Here is a 17,348-nt window from a genome sequence, read left to right on the forward strand (position 1 = left end):
ACAACCACCATGATGGAATCATGGCGTTTGTTCGTCCTCGGAAGCGCTAGCACAAAGTCGATGCTCACATCATCCCAAGGTTTTTCAGGGACCGGAAGAGGGGTGTAAAGACTGGTGTTTTGTTTAACCTGCTTGGCAAGGGAACATACACGACATTGGGAGACAATGTTAGCTAGGTCTCGCTTAAGGGATGGCCAAAAGAACCGGTGCTCGACCATAGCGATGGTTTTATCTCTCCCGAAATGACCACCAAGGACTCCGGCATGCGTTTCCCACACAAGAAAATCCCTAAGAGAGGACTGTGGAATGCATAGGCGACGATCATGAAATAAAAACCCATTTTTTAAGATATAATCTTGATTTTCAAGAGTCGGGTAGTTGCCTAAAGTCTGTAAAATGGGAGCGAAATCTGGGCATGCAGGGTATAGATCCTTCATCTGATCAAAGCCAAAACATTCAGCAAGTGGACTCGTCTACTCAAAGCATTGGTGACTCGATTCTCAACTCCCCTCTTATGTTTAAGGACAAAGGTGTAAGATTGAATGAATTCAACCCACTTAATGTGCCTAGAATTTAATTTCTGCTAGGAGTGGAGACTTCATGGTCAGAGTAGAGAACGAATTCCTTAGAGAGTAAATAATGACGCCAATGACGTAAGGATTGGATAATCGCATAAAACTCTTTGTCGTAGGTAGAATACTTAAGTTTAGCGTCGTTCAACTTTTCACTAAAGAAAGCAATGGGGTGATTTTCTTGACTCAGGACTCCTCCAATCCCTAACCCTGAAGCATCACAGGCAACCTCGAATACTTTATCAAAATCAGGTAAACAGAGAATAGGGGCCTTAGTCATTCTAAGTTTGATCTCCTCAAAGGACTTTTGCGCTTCTACCGTCTATTCAAAATGATTTCCCTTGAGGCATTCAATCAAGGGTGCCATGATGGTGCTAAAGTTGGATATGAATCGTCGATAGAAAGTTGCTAGACTGTGAAAACTACGAACATCATGGGTATTTTTAGGCGTTGACCACTGAGTTATGGCATCAATTTTGGCTGGATCAACGGATACGCCTTGGCCAGATAGGATAAAACCTAAGAACGAAACATGACTGACAAGGAAGGAACATTTTTTTGGGTGAGCATACAACTGCTCGGTTTTCAATACTTCACAAACTAAACGCAAGTGACGGAGGTTGTATGGTGTGGTCTTGCTATAAATATGAACGGTCTAAGTATGTGGTTCATCAATCGCTGAAAGGTGCTAGGTGCATTCGATAAACCAAAGGGCATGACTTTCCACTCATATAGTCCGTCTTTGATCTTAAAGGCGGTTTTCCATTCGTCTCCTAGACGGATACGAACTTGGTGATAACCACTCTTAAGACCAATTTTGGAGAAGATTTTAGAACCTGCCATCATATCAAACATGTCGTCGATGTGGGGAATAGGAAACCAATACTTGACCGTAATCTTATTTATAGCTCTACTGTCTATGCACATGTGCCAACTCCCATCCTTTTGGGGGCCCAACAGTGCGGGTACGGCACACAAGCTGAGGCTCTCTTGAATGAGTCCCTTGTCCAAGAGTTCTTGGACTTGACTTTGTAATTCCTTGTACTGTGTGGGGTCTATTTGATAATGAGGGAGGTTGGGTAACGACGACCCTGGAATGAGATCGATAGCGTGCTGAATGTCACGCATCGGAGATAGGTCATCGGGTATATCGTCGGGGAATACGCTTGCAAGTTCCTCGAGTAGCTGAGAAATCTCAAGGGGTGGGGCGGTGGAATCCTCGGAGGAGTGATCAGGGATCAAAGCTAAACACATTGTCATTTCACTATCTAACTCCTTTCAAAATTGTTGACCGCTAAGAATACACAAGCCTAAGGATGGAGATTTCGGTGAGGCTCTCTACTGACTATGAGTGTAAGGATGCCATGTGATCTTCTTGCCCTGATGGATGAAAGAACAGGTATTGCTCTGACCATAGAGGTGTACGTCATTATCATACAACCAAGGGCGGCCGAGGATAATGCTGCCCACCGTCATGGGTAAAACATCACACAATATCTCCTCGTCGTAGGATTGAACCTTCAAAGGGAGACGGCATTGGCTCCTCACAGGAATTGAGGTAGCATCGATCCAAGACACAAAGTATGGGCGAGGATGATCACTCAAAGGTAATCCCAAACGTGATGTCATAACATCGGAGACGACGTTAATACAACTACAACTATCTGTGATCGTCTTACACATCTTATCACCAATTTTAAAATATGTGTAAAATATGGATGTCCTCAATGCAGAATTATCAGTGGAAGGCTGAGTAAGGTTGCAGCGGACAATTCCCCTAACTGACATAGATGGGTCGTGACAAGGAAGAGACGGTGGGCAGTCCGTGATGCCAATGAAACTCACTAATTCGTCATCATGTACAAATTCATTGACAACATAACTCTAAACTCTATACTCCTCCTCATCAATAGGTGGTTCGTCTACGGTGGGGTCGCTATCGAAGGGCTCCTGTACTATGTGTAAGGTTCATGACGGACATTTGGAAGCTCAATGACCACGACCTTGGCATTTAAAACAAGTCAAGCCGGAAGGACCGAGTTGTGCGGAATTGGGTTGAGGAGGGGCTCTAGCGGTGGACTCGAGAGAAGGTGATGTACAAGGATTTGGTGTAGTAGACGACTGAGTCGCAGGGGTTGGACGATGTTCGGTGGGAGTACGAGTGGCGGTAGGAACTGTTGGTGGTGGTGCCGGGAGGGCTAAGGGAGGATTACGCTGGGTCGCATGGTTGGAATAAGAAGGATTAGATAAGTGCAACTGATCGGTGAGAGCAGGGCGATTGTACACGGGAGTATGATATAAATTCTGACAGAGCTCTAGGTCTTCTACAATCTGATAGGCCTGCTCTAGGGTGGCGGCTTTGTGGACTAGCAGTTCCATCTCAAGATAAGGGTTAAGACCGGTTCTAAATCGAGAAATAACGACTCGGGGATTCTCCTCAACTCGACACCTCATATAGAATTCTTCGAATTGGGTAATGTACTCAGAAACCGGACGTCTACCCTGCTGTAGTTTATGCCATTGATCTAGGAGATTGTCTAAGTAAGCTAGTGGAACATATTTCTCACGTAGTTTGTCCTTCATTTGGGGCCAAGTATCTATGGGTGCCTCACGACGGTTATAAATCAAAAATTCGAGAATTTCCCAAAAGATTTTCGCTTGTCCCCCTAATCTCATCTCGGCATATTGGACTTTCTGCCACTCTAACATATTATACCACTTAAAATAACTGTTTAATTTGGACTCCCAATCAAGATACTCCTTAGGGTCCCTAGATCCCCCGTAGTACAAAACATCGACTTTGACGCTACGCTGAATCTGCTGCCATTGGTTCTCGTGATCCGCACGGCGTTGATCACGAGGGGGAACCACATCCTCGGGTGGATAAGGATCGTCCCTGTCCAGATGATTCCCATTCCATCCATGATACCGATTTTCAGGCGGATAAGGATCATTCCGTGGGGGAGGATTCCTATCGCGCTTTGGGATCCTCTCCTCCGGTGGATGGTAATCGTCTCGGGGTAAACAATTTCCATCATGCACTAGGGCTCTATCCACAAGGGGATAGGGATCGTTCCGTGGGGGACGATTCCTATCCTGGCCTGGGGTCCTAGGCTCGAGCGGATAGTAATCATTCCGTGGGAGACGATTACTATCACGGACCGGAGTATGAATCTCAGGAGGAATCTGATCGTCTCTCTCGGGACGATATTGATTTTGGCTCCCGGATCTATCCTCGGGTCGTATAGGATCATCCTGGTCGCAATGACTCCTATCATGAGCTCGAGGTCTGGAGTTAGGCGGATAGTGGCCTTCACGATCCCGGTAATGGCAGTCACGACCTCAATTCTCGAATTGGTAAGTCCGTTCGCTCACCGCATCGATCAAACTGGTTAGACTGTTATCCATATTGGTAATTCATGTATTCACATCATGAAAACCATTCTGGACAGCGTCTAACACACGATCGATGTCCCCTCGAGAGGAGGTTGGTGGGACGGACGAGACGATGGCAACTCATGGACGGGGACGGACACCTCATGACCGTCTTGGGGTTGGTCTGTCATCGGAGTGGAGACTCGTTTGTCTGAACACAAATGCATGCAATGGGACTGACGAATGATGAATGGAGACGTCTACGATGGCAGAAACGACTGGGCTGACAGGTTAGGCTCTAATTCCAATTTGATGTAGGATGACTAAAGAAAAGGGAGACTGAGGAGATGGATGGGATGACGACGGGTAAAGGGTGATAGACGGGTTTGTAGGGAGGGATAAAACAGTCCATAGAAATTCACACGGTCGGATTCAGACTTTAAAACCGATGAAAATCTGGTGGTGCAGCTCAGACCCTTATCGAGGGCGAGAGTATTGTCTTCACCCACCGCGATGATGCCTAAGCACCAAAATCAATATCCGAATTCGCGTCACAAAGAAACACTTGAAAGAGAGAGAGGAGGTGGGAAATCCAAACCAAATCTAATTCTGACAGTAGTGGAAACTTCTCGAGAAAATACTAGACGGAGAACACTTTCGACACCAAAGAGTTCAGGCGTACGTCGGCACCTTAGTACGTGAAGAGGATGCGGGAAATTCTGATCGTGACGAGGCTGGGCGAATCTGGGAGTTGAACGGCCCACTAGACGAGGAAGATTCTAGGCATTCTGGGCGTTGGATGGCCCTGGTAATGAGTAGATGTCGTTGTCGCAGAGTCAAGCGTAGGCGAATACCTGTGCGCGCGAAGCGCGCGTAGGGTGCGCGGAGCACACAGAGCACGCGGAGCAGCACGCGCGGGCGCGGAGCGCGCGAAGCGCCGGCACGTGCGCGGAGGGCGTGCAGTGCACCCGGAGCATGCGTAGCGCATGCGGCTCGAAGCGTCGGATGGTGTCGACGACGACCGGCGTCGGTGGCACAAGCGTGCACGGCGCTGACTGGCAGCCTAGAGCGCTCTGGGCGGCGACCTAGGGCTGCCTTGGGCGGCGGCATGGGGCGGTTTAGGCGGCCAGGTTGCCTCGGCGGCAGCCTGGGGCGGCAGCGGTGGTTTAGGCTGCCTTGGGCGGCGACCTAGGGCTGCCTTGGGCGGCGGCATGGGGCGGTTTAGGCGGCGGCCTGGGCTGCCTTGGGCGGCAGCCTGGGAGGCTGGGGCGGTGGCCTAGGGCTGCCTTGGGCGGCAGCTGGGCGGCTCGGCACTGGGCTGCGTTGGGCGGCAGCCTAGGGCGGCCTGGGAGGCGGCCTTGGGCTGCCTTGGGCGACAGCCTGGGGTGCCCTGGGGCGGCGGCCTAGGACTGTCTTGGGCGACAGCCTGGGGCGGCGGCCTTGGGCTACCAAGGGTCGCAGCCTCGGGTAACCTTGGGCGGCGGCCTTGGGTTTCCTTGGGCGGTAGCCTAGGGCGGCCTGGGCAGCGGCCTAGGGCTGCCAAGGGCGAAGGACAAGAAGGGGAGAGAAAGAGAGAGAAGATGGAAGGGGGGGAACGGAGAGGAGGAGAAGGAAAAGGTCGCTGATGCGAGGCGGCGGCGGCGGCAACGACGGTGGCGGTGCTAGGGTTGGAGAGGGATAGGGAGGCTTGGGGCAGTCCTCCAAGAAGAGTTAAAAAAAACTCAATTCTTGAAATATGACTACCTAAGTATTTCTTGAAAACAATGGCCTTTATATACAGGCCTTGGAGGAAAGAGAAAATGACAAGAAATTAGAGACGAGAAATTAAAGACGTGCTTCATGTCTTTGGCGATGTGTCATGACGCGCGTAGGCACGTGGGCGGGTGGAGACGTGTGTGATGACGGTTGCGGTGTGTTCGTGGAGGAGATGCTGACTTCGGTTGACTTCGCCGTTGTGTCCGTAGCAGAGATGTTGACCTTGGTTGATGGTGGCGGCGCATCCGGTTTCGAAGCATTGGTGTCCACGCCACCAAAAACATTCTTCCATTTAAAGATTATGCTTTGTTATCAAAAGTTATCACAATTTAATGTGACTATGACTTCTAAATCCAAAATTGGAATTATTCAAGCTGACCATACCTGATCTGTCCAGCTTTGCATGTGGACTGGCACGTGCACAGTCTGTAGTGCATCACTACGTACTGGGAAAATGGCTTGAAAGATCAGGTATTTGACTTAGTCCCTTAATGTCGTGAGCCAAATTACACAGACACTCCCTCCCAATAAGCACGCAGCCTCTGGGCAGGGGATGCCACCTAGTTAGGGCCTAACACATAGAGATAGAAGATAGAGAGGAAGAAAGAAACCCATTCAACATTGATCTTACTCGGGTTGTTCTGAGGGAACATCCCTCAACCACTCCAAATCAAGGCTCTCATGCTCCTCCTCCAAGCGCTCCAGAAATCCCTTCAAAGTTTTTTGAAAAAAAAACAAACTCAGAATATTTTCGACTTGGAAAAAAAGAGTGGCATCTTTGGTTTTAGTTCACTTTGATCCATCTAAAAAGAATCATAAAGAAATTTCCAACTCTAAAAAAAGCTCCAATCCTTCTTTTAGCTCAATTTATCCCTTATAAATGAAAAAATCCACAAGAATCACCGACACCAAATAAATGCATTTTTTCCCCTAGCATAGCTTTATCCATTGGAAAAAAACACATAAAATTTCTAACACCAAAAAAGGTTGCAATGTATCTTATCAGATCACCCTTGATCCTTGTAATATTCTTTCTAAACCACCCTAGTCCCTCAAAAAAGAAAATAATTTACAAATAAATATCCAACACATAAAGATACACACGCCTTCTTCCAACATTCCCTTGATCCCAATAAGTTATCCACAGAAAATTTTCTTACCCAAAAAATATATCCTTTCTTTGAAGCTTAACAAGACCCATGAGAGTAAAGAAAAAAATCCACAACATCAAGACAAGGGCTACGTTTCATCGCAGTTCTCTTTCTCTTAGGAATTTCCTTCCTGCTACGAGATAGAATATAGTGCAACTCTGTAGAGGCTGACGAAGCCTATCACCTAGTGGAGCATATGGAGCATCCGAGCGACGAGGTCACCACTCACACTACTCACACCGCTCCTTGAGTCACACCTGCTCAGACTACTACAACCGCGACTGCTCAGGCTTCCCAGAACAATGGGGAGCAAGGAAGCGTCCCCTCCACCTTAGTGGGATCTGCACCACCTGCTCGGGTCATCACGAACGACACCCTGGCCCGTAGCACGACCGACAACCAAGCACCGATCACGTGCTTCAAGTGCCAAGGGAAAGTGCACCACGCTAGCCAGTGTCCATCGTCAGCCCTCCTGATCAATACGAGAGAGACCGAGCAGGATCATATAGGTGAAGTGGAGCCGCTACCCGACAATGATTACCGCGTAGGCGAGGAGAACGTGAACGCGTATGAATCACCCGACCCTCGGGTTGGGTACATTCTGATAATGGATGCCCGTACGACCATAGCACCACTCCACGCCCTAGCGTCTGACAACTCGCTAGCATAGCCGCTGACCGGCCCAACATTAGAGGGACGTCAGTCCCATCCAATGTTACATTGCAGGTTAACTCTACGTCTGTCCCACAGAGGATAGCCCTGTTGGCCAACACGGCTCTTCGAACATCGATCTTCTACACCTTTGTCAAAATCAATGACAAAGGGTGTAAGTTGACCGTGGACAGCGGAAGATGTGTCAACGCCATATCTGACATGGTGGTGGCACGACTAGGGTTGGCGGCCATACCTCATTCGACCCCTTATGACGTGTCATGGATTGACACTTCGTCATTGCCGGTAAAACGACAATGCCACATCTCGTGAAAGATGGGCACGTACAATGAGACCGTCCTTTGTGACGTTCTTCTTATGTAAGTAGCAAGAATCATCTTGGGTCGCCCCTGGATCTATGACCATGACGTCACCATAGTCGGAAGGGTGAACATGTGTTCATTCATGCACCAGGGATGACGAGTCACGTTGTACCCTTACACCACAAAATCGGCAACGAAGAGTGCCCAACCAGAACGATCAGGCTTACGGTTGTCCGCTATCCCGTGCCTCCTCGAGGGGTGGGACGCGATCTCGATGGAACCTCTCCATGCTTAATAAATGCGCTTCTCACTGAGCAGCCCGCAAAATCTGCCTAGAGCAAGGGGATGTCATCCCGCCTAGACCCACTCAGGAGAGTTGGAGTTCCGAGACGACCACTACACTCCTCACCCCAAATGTAGATGGTACAGCGCGACCCACATTTGACGCCCATAGCAGTCCGTCACTTGGTCGACACACTCCTGCGGGATATCATGGTCCACTATCCATTCTTCATCTGAGCACCGTACCTCTCTTACACATGCCTACCCGCTGAACGCAGTAGCACTAGCTGACCGTCCATCCCGCATTGTCACCGCACCCTTCTGACATTTTGACCCCCCATCTCTCGACTCCTTTGATCTTCGTCAGCCTGCTTCTACGCCCAACTGCCAGTCGAGCCACGCCGACTCTCTCTAGCTTCTCTCCACCGCAACCCACACCGACCCGTGGCATCAACAAAGATTCTGCATGACGAACACCTGCCGATGAGGTATCTCATCCTCCTGATCGTTCGTTATATTATTCCTTGCAGCACATTTTTGATTGCCTCCACCGTGCTGGGGCTATATAGGTGAGAGAGGACTGAGAGATAACTACAAAGTTTTAGCATCTTACCGGTACGGGTCGAGCTCGTTCGTTACGTGCAAGCCCATATGGGTTGTTTTTGTTCAGCGTCGTAGACACTATCGCCCCTCCAACGAGTCAAGAGGCCACCGTCAGCGTCACCTGACCACCCCTTCGGAGCTCGGAGTTTGGCACACCTCCTCAAGTCGGGGCCTACAAGTACGACCACATAGGACACATCATATCTGATGGAGGACCATCCAGCAGATGGCGGCTCAGCGACGACGACGCCACCCGAGGATGCTACGATGACGCGCCATCAGCCACGCCGAGGCGCTCGAGTCGACGTCCGTCATCCGGGGTTTAAGTACTCCGGGTAAGCAAGACTTTACCAGTCTATTACTTTCATCATCATGGTGTATTTCTTTCCGACGTATGGCTTGGGCCATTATCGTAGGGCCCGGCCTCGTCTTTGTTTTTTTCTTTTAGAATTGTAGTTGAATTTGTAAGGAGAGACCGAACCACGCTTCATGACGGTTCGATCTCTCCCACGCTCTCTTGGCACCTCCTCCCTATATAAGGAGGGCATGCCCAAGGAACATTTGGAAGTTTTTGAATGAATTGAATTTTTCAAAGAGCTTCCCCTTATCGTAGTCGTAGCGTAGGGGGTGTGGCTGGCCCCAACCACGTCGAGACCACTCCGTGGTTAGAGCTCACGATCCACCCGTCGAGATCACTCCGGACGGGTCGTGCTAATCGTGCCGTCGAGATCACTCTGGTACGTTTAAAGATTCAAGAAGTCGGCATCCCTCGCGCGGACGCAAGCCTGCATCGAGATTACTCTGGAGGCATCTGAACATACGAGACGCCATCGACCTGCGCCGCATTGGGAGATTTGTCTTCATCGAGGAGACTCGCCCGCGACGATCAAGAACCTCTGTCGCCAAGGTTCTTGATTCTCTCCTCCACCTACACCCTTCTCAACTATTCGCCCCGACCATCTTCTACCCCGGCTCCCTGATTCCCCTCATCGTCCTCGCCATTTCTTGATCCCCTTCCCCCCCCCTTCTTCACCTTCGTCGTTCTTGATTCCCTTCATCGTCCTCGCCATTTCTTGATCTTCTTCCATCATTCACCCAACATTTCTTGATCCCTTTTTCCCCCCCTTCACCTTCGTCATTCTTGATCTTATCACCAACCCCATCCCATTTCTTGAACCCCATCCTCGACCCTCCCCTCTTCCCCTTCTTCTTCTTGATTCTTGATCCCCAAACCCCGTTCTGGAACCCCTATGGGTTGTTCTTGATTCTTGCTTCCCGCCTCTCTCTCTCGCCGCATGCCTCAGCGTTGGCCCGCGCCGAGACCAAGCGCTTTGCCGTGTCCACGCCCAGCCCCGCGACTCGCCCGCGCCGCTGCCCGCCCACGCTGTGACCTCGCGTCGCGCCCCAGCCCGCGTCGCGCCCAGCGCCGCGACTCGCCCGCCGCTGCCCGCCCATGCCGCGACCTTGCGCCGCGCCAGCCCGTGTCGCGCCCAGCCTGCTCCGCCCCGCGCCGCGACCTGCCGCGTCGCGCCAAGCGTCGCGCCCAGCCCGCCGCGCCCAGCCTGCCCGCCCGTGCCGCGACTCGCGCCGCGCCCCAGCCCGTGTCGCGCCCCAGCCTGCCCGCCCGCGCGCCGCGACCGCCACGCCCCAGCCCGCCGCGCCCCAGCCGCCCCAGCCCGCGACCACCGCCGCGTCGCGATTCTGCCAGCGCCGTGAACGCGACGCGCCGCGCCGTGATCCGACCGCACGCCGCGACTCGCCAACCCCGCCGTGACCCGATAGTGCGCCGCGACTCGTCACTCCCACGGCTCGTCAACTCGCGCCGCGCCGTGATCCGCCATGGTCCGCCAGTTCTGTCATCACCGTGTCATCGCCGTGACCGCCATTTCGGCTGTGCCTTGACTAGGCCACCATCAGGTTCGCCGTCTCCCCTCCCTCTTATTCCAGTATTATTAATGCTTGCAGTCCCGCCGCCGCTATCGCGCCCCTGCCAAGACCTTCGGATCGAACATCGGAATAGGCGAGCCACCGACGCCGAGAGCAGGATTCTTTGAGGTAAACGGGTTGTCTATGATTGCTTAAATATCGAACTCTCCAGGGCCGTTATCGCCTCCGCCCTAGTCGCCTAGTAGATTCAGCGGTCAACGGGGTCTGATTTCGGATCATTCTACTCCGTGGCACGCCCCAATCTACCGCGCTTACTTGTCCGCTTTTTCTGCTCGCTTATAAACTTCAGTCCCATAAATTTGACAAAGTTATATCATATCATCATTTCACTTGTGACGCGGAAACGCGCGCCGTTCGATCCCGGCCGCCGTCGTTTCGCATCAATATCTATCGTAGTTACATACCCGTTAGGGTTTATCCGTCAGACGACTTCGTGACCACGTCCGACTCCACCACCTTTGTAACCGAGCATCAGCCGGTATACTTATATTCATGACAAACGCCCTAGACAACAACATGATGGACGTCCACTATATTCAGTCCGCTATATACCGGTTGAGGATTGCAAGTTACTTCTAAAAAAAAAGGTACCTGCTATTGGATCAGTACAAAAGACATTGATCGGGCTAGAAGAATGGAAAAAGCAATTTTCTTGATGACGATCAGCATAGCTACAAAAAAGTTGTCCAATACAATAATATTAGAATATTGAACCGACAAAAGTAAATGAAGAGTAATATCTTACACTACTCTTCATCGTCAAAAAAGTCATTCACACTCTCTCCATCACACAGCTGTGCATTCTACGACGCATCAAACACGTGATTACAGCCAAGAGCTCGATGCTTTCAGCAGTACGACGATGCGCCTGCTTGTGACGACTGCACGTCCTGCAGAGAATTAACATTATGCTGGGCCACTAGTCGCACATACTGAGAGAAACTCTTGCACAAGGGTAGAAGGTCGCCGGTAGGTTCATGCGCCTATGCGTGCCCACCATCCGAATGCAGTCTACGTGTAATTTCGCTCTATTGATTTGAGATATGTTTCCAATTCCTCAGCTGGAGTTGGCACTCGTCGTTCCTTCTCCCTAGATGGTGCTACGCCATCGATGAGGTCTGTGAGTCAGTCGTTATCCTCGAGGTCATTACCAATTACATCTTGATCACCATGTAGGGGCATAAGTCGGCGGACAAATGCCAATGCCTCCTGAATGCCACTAGGATCGAGTGATGCTCCCTTGTTGAATGGCTGATGTTATTTTTAAGAATGGCTGATGTTATTGTCTGATGTTATTGTCAAGAATGGCTGATGTTATTATCGCACAATTCTTCAAAATTTATGACATATGTTGTCAAGGACGTCTATCATAAATTTATAATGGACAACTAAGATCTACCTTTTTTTTGAGAAATAAGTTGCAATCCTCTTTGAGTTCTAGACCGGTATATTGATATTCGTATTTTTCAAAAAAAAATTTGTTTATGTTAATGTTTCAATATTTGGGTTCCACTCCCCATAACGGGCCACAAGTCAAACCTATTTAATTTCTTCTGTTTTATATGTTTATATTCACGCTCTCTCTCTTTTTACTCAATGTTCCTCAGACTTTTAGGTCCCTAGCTTCACGGCCATTTGCTAATGCTGCCTTTTGGAAGAGTGCTTCTAGGCATATAGACGTCGAGTGCATGATATTCAGATTGTTTTCTCTCTATATATATGGCTTTCAAAGTGGATACCATTGGAGGGACCAAAACATTTTATGTGACGTGTCACATGCGTTTAAATCATTTTAAAGACCTTTTGCAAAAAATGTCATACATAAAAGTTGTTCATTATTCTTAGGTCGCTTTATCTTCTTGGAAATCGCGAAATCCATACTCGGCTTAACATATTCTTTTATGCACTTGGAAATTAGTCACTCTCACCGTGTGTATATAACTTAATAATAAATGTTTCATACCACATATGTCTATGCATACATATTTATTCTCATGTATTATTATGTACGAAATCTGATCAAGTTGAGCAGCTTACAAAATGGTTTCTCAACGAATGGTAACTTAGTCAGCCATATAGGCTATGTAACTAAACAATGCCTTTAAGTCACTAGTATGTTAGTAGAAAAATTGTTGGAGTAGGGTTTTGATTTAACAGAAAAATAATAAGAAAGAACAAACACTAATAATTGATTATGAAAAAGAGATATTGAAAATTTGAATCAGGAGAATAACACTTTAAGATAGCAAACGACGGACAGCAAATTAATTACATTCACAAAATACAGTCAATAAATTAATCATTAAAATGTATTAAAAGAAACGCCACTAAAATCTTTAATTTTTTTGTCAAGAAATTAATTATTATATTCATAATTTTATGTTAGCAAAAATAATTATTAAATTGTTTTAAAAAACCTCACTAAATCCTTAATTTTTCCGTCAAGAAATTAATTATTTAAATAATTATATTCACAATTTACACCAATAAATTAATTATCAAAAATTATTAAAACAAGAGTCACCAGATCCATAATTTTTTCGTCAATAAATTCTTTATTAAATTAATTATATCCATAATGTTTTGCCAATAATTTAATTATTTTAATGCATTAAATAAACGTCATGGTGGTCATCCGTGACGGCCGTTTCGTCACGTCACGCATCCAGGGCACCCTGTCACCATCACGCCGTTGTCACGACAGCATCGTATCGCCTAACCGTCACCGTCACATCATCTGTCACGTTTCCGCCACGGTGACATGTGATGTGACGGATGACGAGTGCCGTTCCCTGCCTGCACGCTACACGTGGAGGGTTTTGGAACACTGAGTTAATAATAACGAGAATCCAATCCTATTATATGGTATCCGCGTTGCGTCTCAGTTTATTTTGTTTTGCAGGTTTTGGTAAAAATTACCAGAACACTGACATTCTAAATTTTACGTCTACCCTATTTTTAATAATTTTCTTATTAATTATCCCAAATCCATGCTGATATAAAAGACGACTGTCGCAGATTCCAAGGTTTGTTACACCATACTGTCCTTGAAACTGATCTTTCCCGCCAATTCCACGCGTCACTTCCAGAAGAACAAAACCCTCCAACCACTCTCAAACTCTTCCACTTGCGGAGAAATTTCTAGTTAAATTTCTCGTTCTTGGAGCAGCTTCGGGAGTCTAGAATGAAGCCTGACTTGAAACGAAGGTCGTTCGATCCTAAGATGGATCCTTGTTTAAGGTCGCCGAAGATTGTTTATTCGTTTCACTATATTGTTTGTGATCTTTGTTTTTTCCTTACTTTCATGAGATGATTTCACTTCCATAAAGCACAGGAAAACTCAGTTGTGGTTGTGGCCATTTTCCATTCCAATTTGATCAGGCGTTGGACCCTCAGCGGTTCGACGATCAGATGGAAACTCACAGGATCGAATCGAATTCGCAGATTCGAGCGATTTGATGGCGGTCAGATCGAATAGTTCAATCAATCGCATTGGCCAGATCTTGCTCAGATCCCTGGGACGATTTGATCGGGGATAAAACTCAAAGCTTACCAAAGTCACCAGTGGATTCCTAGAACTCGTGATTCTTGTTTTTGCCTCATGATTGTCGATTATTTTTGTTCCCGTTTTATTTTCTTTACTATTTTATTAGACAAGTAGGCCCCTCTTTTCACATCTGAAGGATGATTCTCTTCTGCATTTTAAAGATATCTTTGCATGGTATGCATATTATTCGACCGGTGATTCTGTGCTGTGAAACTTCCTATTTACTTCTTGCGAGTATTGGAAACGAGTGTTGAATTCATTATGTGTTATTTCTATGTACTCAGGCCACAGGATTATATGGACGGCTCTCTTTAGAAGGAGGTTTTTCGTATTGATTCCTTTAAGATGATTTGCTGTGACAAAAAGTGTATCAAAGAAAGCGAAAGACAAGCTTAGGACCCATTTGTAAGACAGCACGGCTGGAAATTCAAAGAACGGAAACTGTTTTATGGTTGGAATATTTGCATGCCAAAGGTTGTTATGAGTCGAAGAGTTTTGAAAAGTGTGCATCCTAATAGCCCTGTTTCCAGCGTGAGGAGATTGCTGTCGACTGGTCTCATGGAAGGGCTGCCCATCACGTGCAGTTTTAATAAGGTGGATAGTTCCCCCTCCCCTCGACTTATCAGTGAATTTTTATTTAACTATTTATGTTCCTCTCTTTCAGGCGGAAACTAACGGCGTTATCAAAGGTCTGGGTTACTTATGTGGCTGCTCTTCTTGTAACTACACGAATGTGAGATCCAAAATTATGTTCACTTTTCTCTGGGGCCGTTTTAAGATAATGGTGGCATGCAAAAAAAACATGATTGAAAGTTGTTCAATTCCATCTTTTTCTGTGTTTCATAATGACTAATTTTTGTTTTCCATGATATGTAGTTCGATTCCCCAGTTTTCTCTTGAATCCATTAGCATTTGGGAAGACCTATCTCTTTTGCTGGGAAAATTTTAATTTTTTTATAAAATGCTTTTACAGCTTCTTACTGCCTCAGAATTTGGAAAGCATTCTGGAGTCACATCAGTAAACCACAACAATTACATATTCTTAAGTAACGGGAAAAGCCTTTTTAAAGTGGTCAAAGAGCTATCGCGATACAATTTAGGGTCATTGGGGAGTGTTATTCAAAAGACTATTGACTGCATTTCTAATTGGGAGTATTACAAGTCATGGAAAGGTGACGTAAATTGCTATATTTGGCAATACTGCTGCATTAAATCTTTCTTTGTTCTTACTCATCATTAATGGTTGTGTCAGAATCTTTTGGGAAAGGTAATAATGGATCAGACAGCAGAAATTGTGCATCGGATAAAATTATGAGTCACAATACTGAGGACTATAAAACCATCAAATCAAGGTAATAAGAGGATGTGTGTGTGTCCCTTAGTTGTGTTCCTCTATATTATTTTGATTGTGAACTTTAAAAGGCTTCTGCATCTGAAGAACCCTTTGTCTTTTGTGCTTTAACATTCTGGATAAAATGTGAAATGATCTCATTCTGGGTCAAAGATGTATTCAGTTTGCGCCATTTATTTCTCACGTTATTTACTGATAATAGTAGCGTTGTAGTTATATGAGCTCTATGCCTAGATTCTTTCGCATTTGTTTTTTCAACACGTGCTATCCATTTTAGAGTGCCTAAACTTTAGTCTTTCTTGTGGAATGTCTTCCATATGCTTACCTGACTCTTTTTGCCCTCTACTGTTGTTACAAGAGCATTAGATGATCACTTTTACCGTTCATATACTTTTAGAAGGATAGATTTTGTGTGATCAATTCCATGGAGCAACAATCTAACGACATTTGTGCAGTGGCACGCCCAGGAAAGTGACAAAAGGCACGATGGAAGTCTTCCGGTATGAAACTTGTTCGAATGTGGATATTAAGTAAGCTTGGGAGAGTAGAGAAAGAGGTTGTGTAAACTAGAGAGTAGTCTTTGATGTGGTTGGAAGGGAAAGAGCAGTGATAAGAATGATGCTCAGGCACTATTGTCAAGGATTGAGGAAATTGAGATGAGCATTGTCGATATGAAGAAGGAACAAAAGATATTACGGGATGAGAAATTGCAAAAATCGGTGAATGAGAATAGAGACATACTGATTCAAATGATGCGGAATATTACCACAAGATTGGATTCACTGCAATAAGAATCATAAAAATTGAGAGAAATTATTCATGCAAATTATGTAATAAGGAAATAGTCTCATTATTGCCATGCATTAATAAAAACTAGTCCTATTGTTAAAAAAAAGGTGAATTATAATTTCCCCAATTCAATATAGAACCTTTGAATTTTTACATTTACCTTACATTTTAATAACTTGCATTAACAATACATTTAAAATATCTTCTCCTCTCTGAAAAATAATATTAGTGCCCACGTGAAGACAGCTCAAAACATTTTAAAAAAACTTTGACAAGTGAAAATAGAGAATCGGCAGCCTGAAAGGTGTAAGCAGATATATCCTACATATTATAGGGCATGTAGAATCTTTCAGAAGATATTGTGTGGATCTAGAAAATCCTGACTATATAAATAGAAGATTTGTAGCTCTAACAAGTTGAAGCAAAGATATTGTGCAGATTGTGACAAACGAATAATCTATTTGAGGATTAAAAAAGCGACGAGTCTCTTAGAGGATTCTGTCATACAAGAATCTTTTTTAGAGGACTATATGAGAGAAGAATCCATAAGAGGATTCTATTAGAGAAAATATGTCAGAAGGTTTTTGTGGGGCTCTAAGTACTTTTATGCAGATCATGTCAGCTTCTAAAATGATCTACTTCAGATGGTTAATGATGCATGCATTGTCGCTTATTTTCTAGAGAATCTTTTAAAAGCTATACTTCTTTGGCTTCAATTTGTTGTTGTTTTATACGTAATATCTCTTTGGGTATGTAGACCATAACCAATGATCTTTTCCCAAAAAGCTTTTTGCGTCATTTCATGTTAGCCGCCTCTTGATATTTCTCATAACTTCCAGGAAGTGTGTCATGCTAGATGATGGAAATATATGTGGCTGGAAAGCCAGGCACACATTCCATATCTCGCTCCATGTTCATTAATAGAATATATTCATTATAGACCATACGTGATGCTTATAATGAAGTTCATGAATGCATGATTAGTCGTATTGAATTATGATG

The 17,348-nt window shown here is 46.1% G+C and overlaps 1 protein-coding gene across 3 annotated transcripts; it reads left to right on the top strand.

The window, feature by feature from the left end:
- The first annotated feature begins 13,719 nt into the window (after window positions 1-13,719).
- LOC144714408 (uncharacterized) lies at window positions 13,720-16,361 on the top strand. 3 transcript variants are annotated; one of them, XM_078589143.1, is made up of 7 exons: window positions 13,720-13,899; window positions 14,491-14,657; window positions 14,737-14,800; window positions 14,871-14,939; window positions 15,180-15,378; window positions 15,459-15,558; window positions 16,013-16,361. In XM_078589143.1, exons 3-7 carry the CDS (start codon window positions 14,765-14,767, stop codon window positions 16,089-16,091), a joined length of 483 nt encoding a protein of 160 aa, XP_078445269.1. In that variant the 5' UTR covers window positions 13,720-13,899; window positions 14,491-14,657; window positions 14,737-14,764; the 3' UTR covers window positions 16,092-16,361. The 3 variants fall into 3 exon arrangements, with proteins under 3 accessions (XP_078445269.1, XP_078445266.1, XP_078445268.1); XM_078589140.1 differs by having other exon boundaries at window positions 14,491-14,800; XM_078589142.1 differs by having other exon boundaries at window positions 13,720-13,866; window positions 14,491-14,800.
- Window positions 16,362-17,348: the final 987 nt, after the last annotated feature.

The sequence above is a fragment of the Wolffia australiana genome, chromosome 17 (genome assembly GCF_029677425.1).
Source record: "Wolffia australiana isolate 7733 chromosome 17, ASM2967742v1".
NCBI lineage: Eukaryota > Viridiplantae > Streptophyta > Magnoliopsida > Alismatales > Araceae > Wolffia > Wolffia australiana.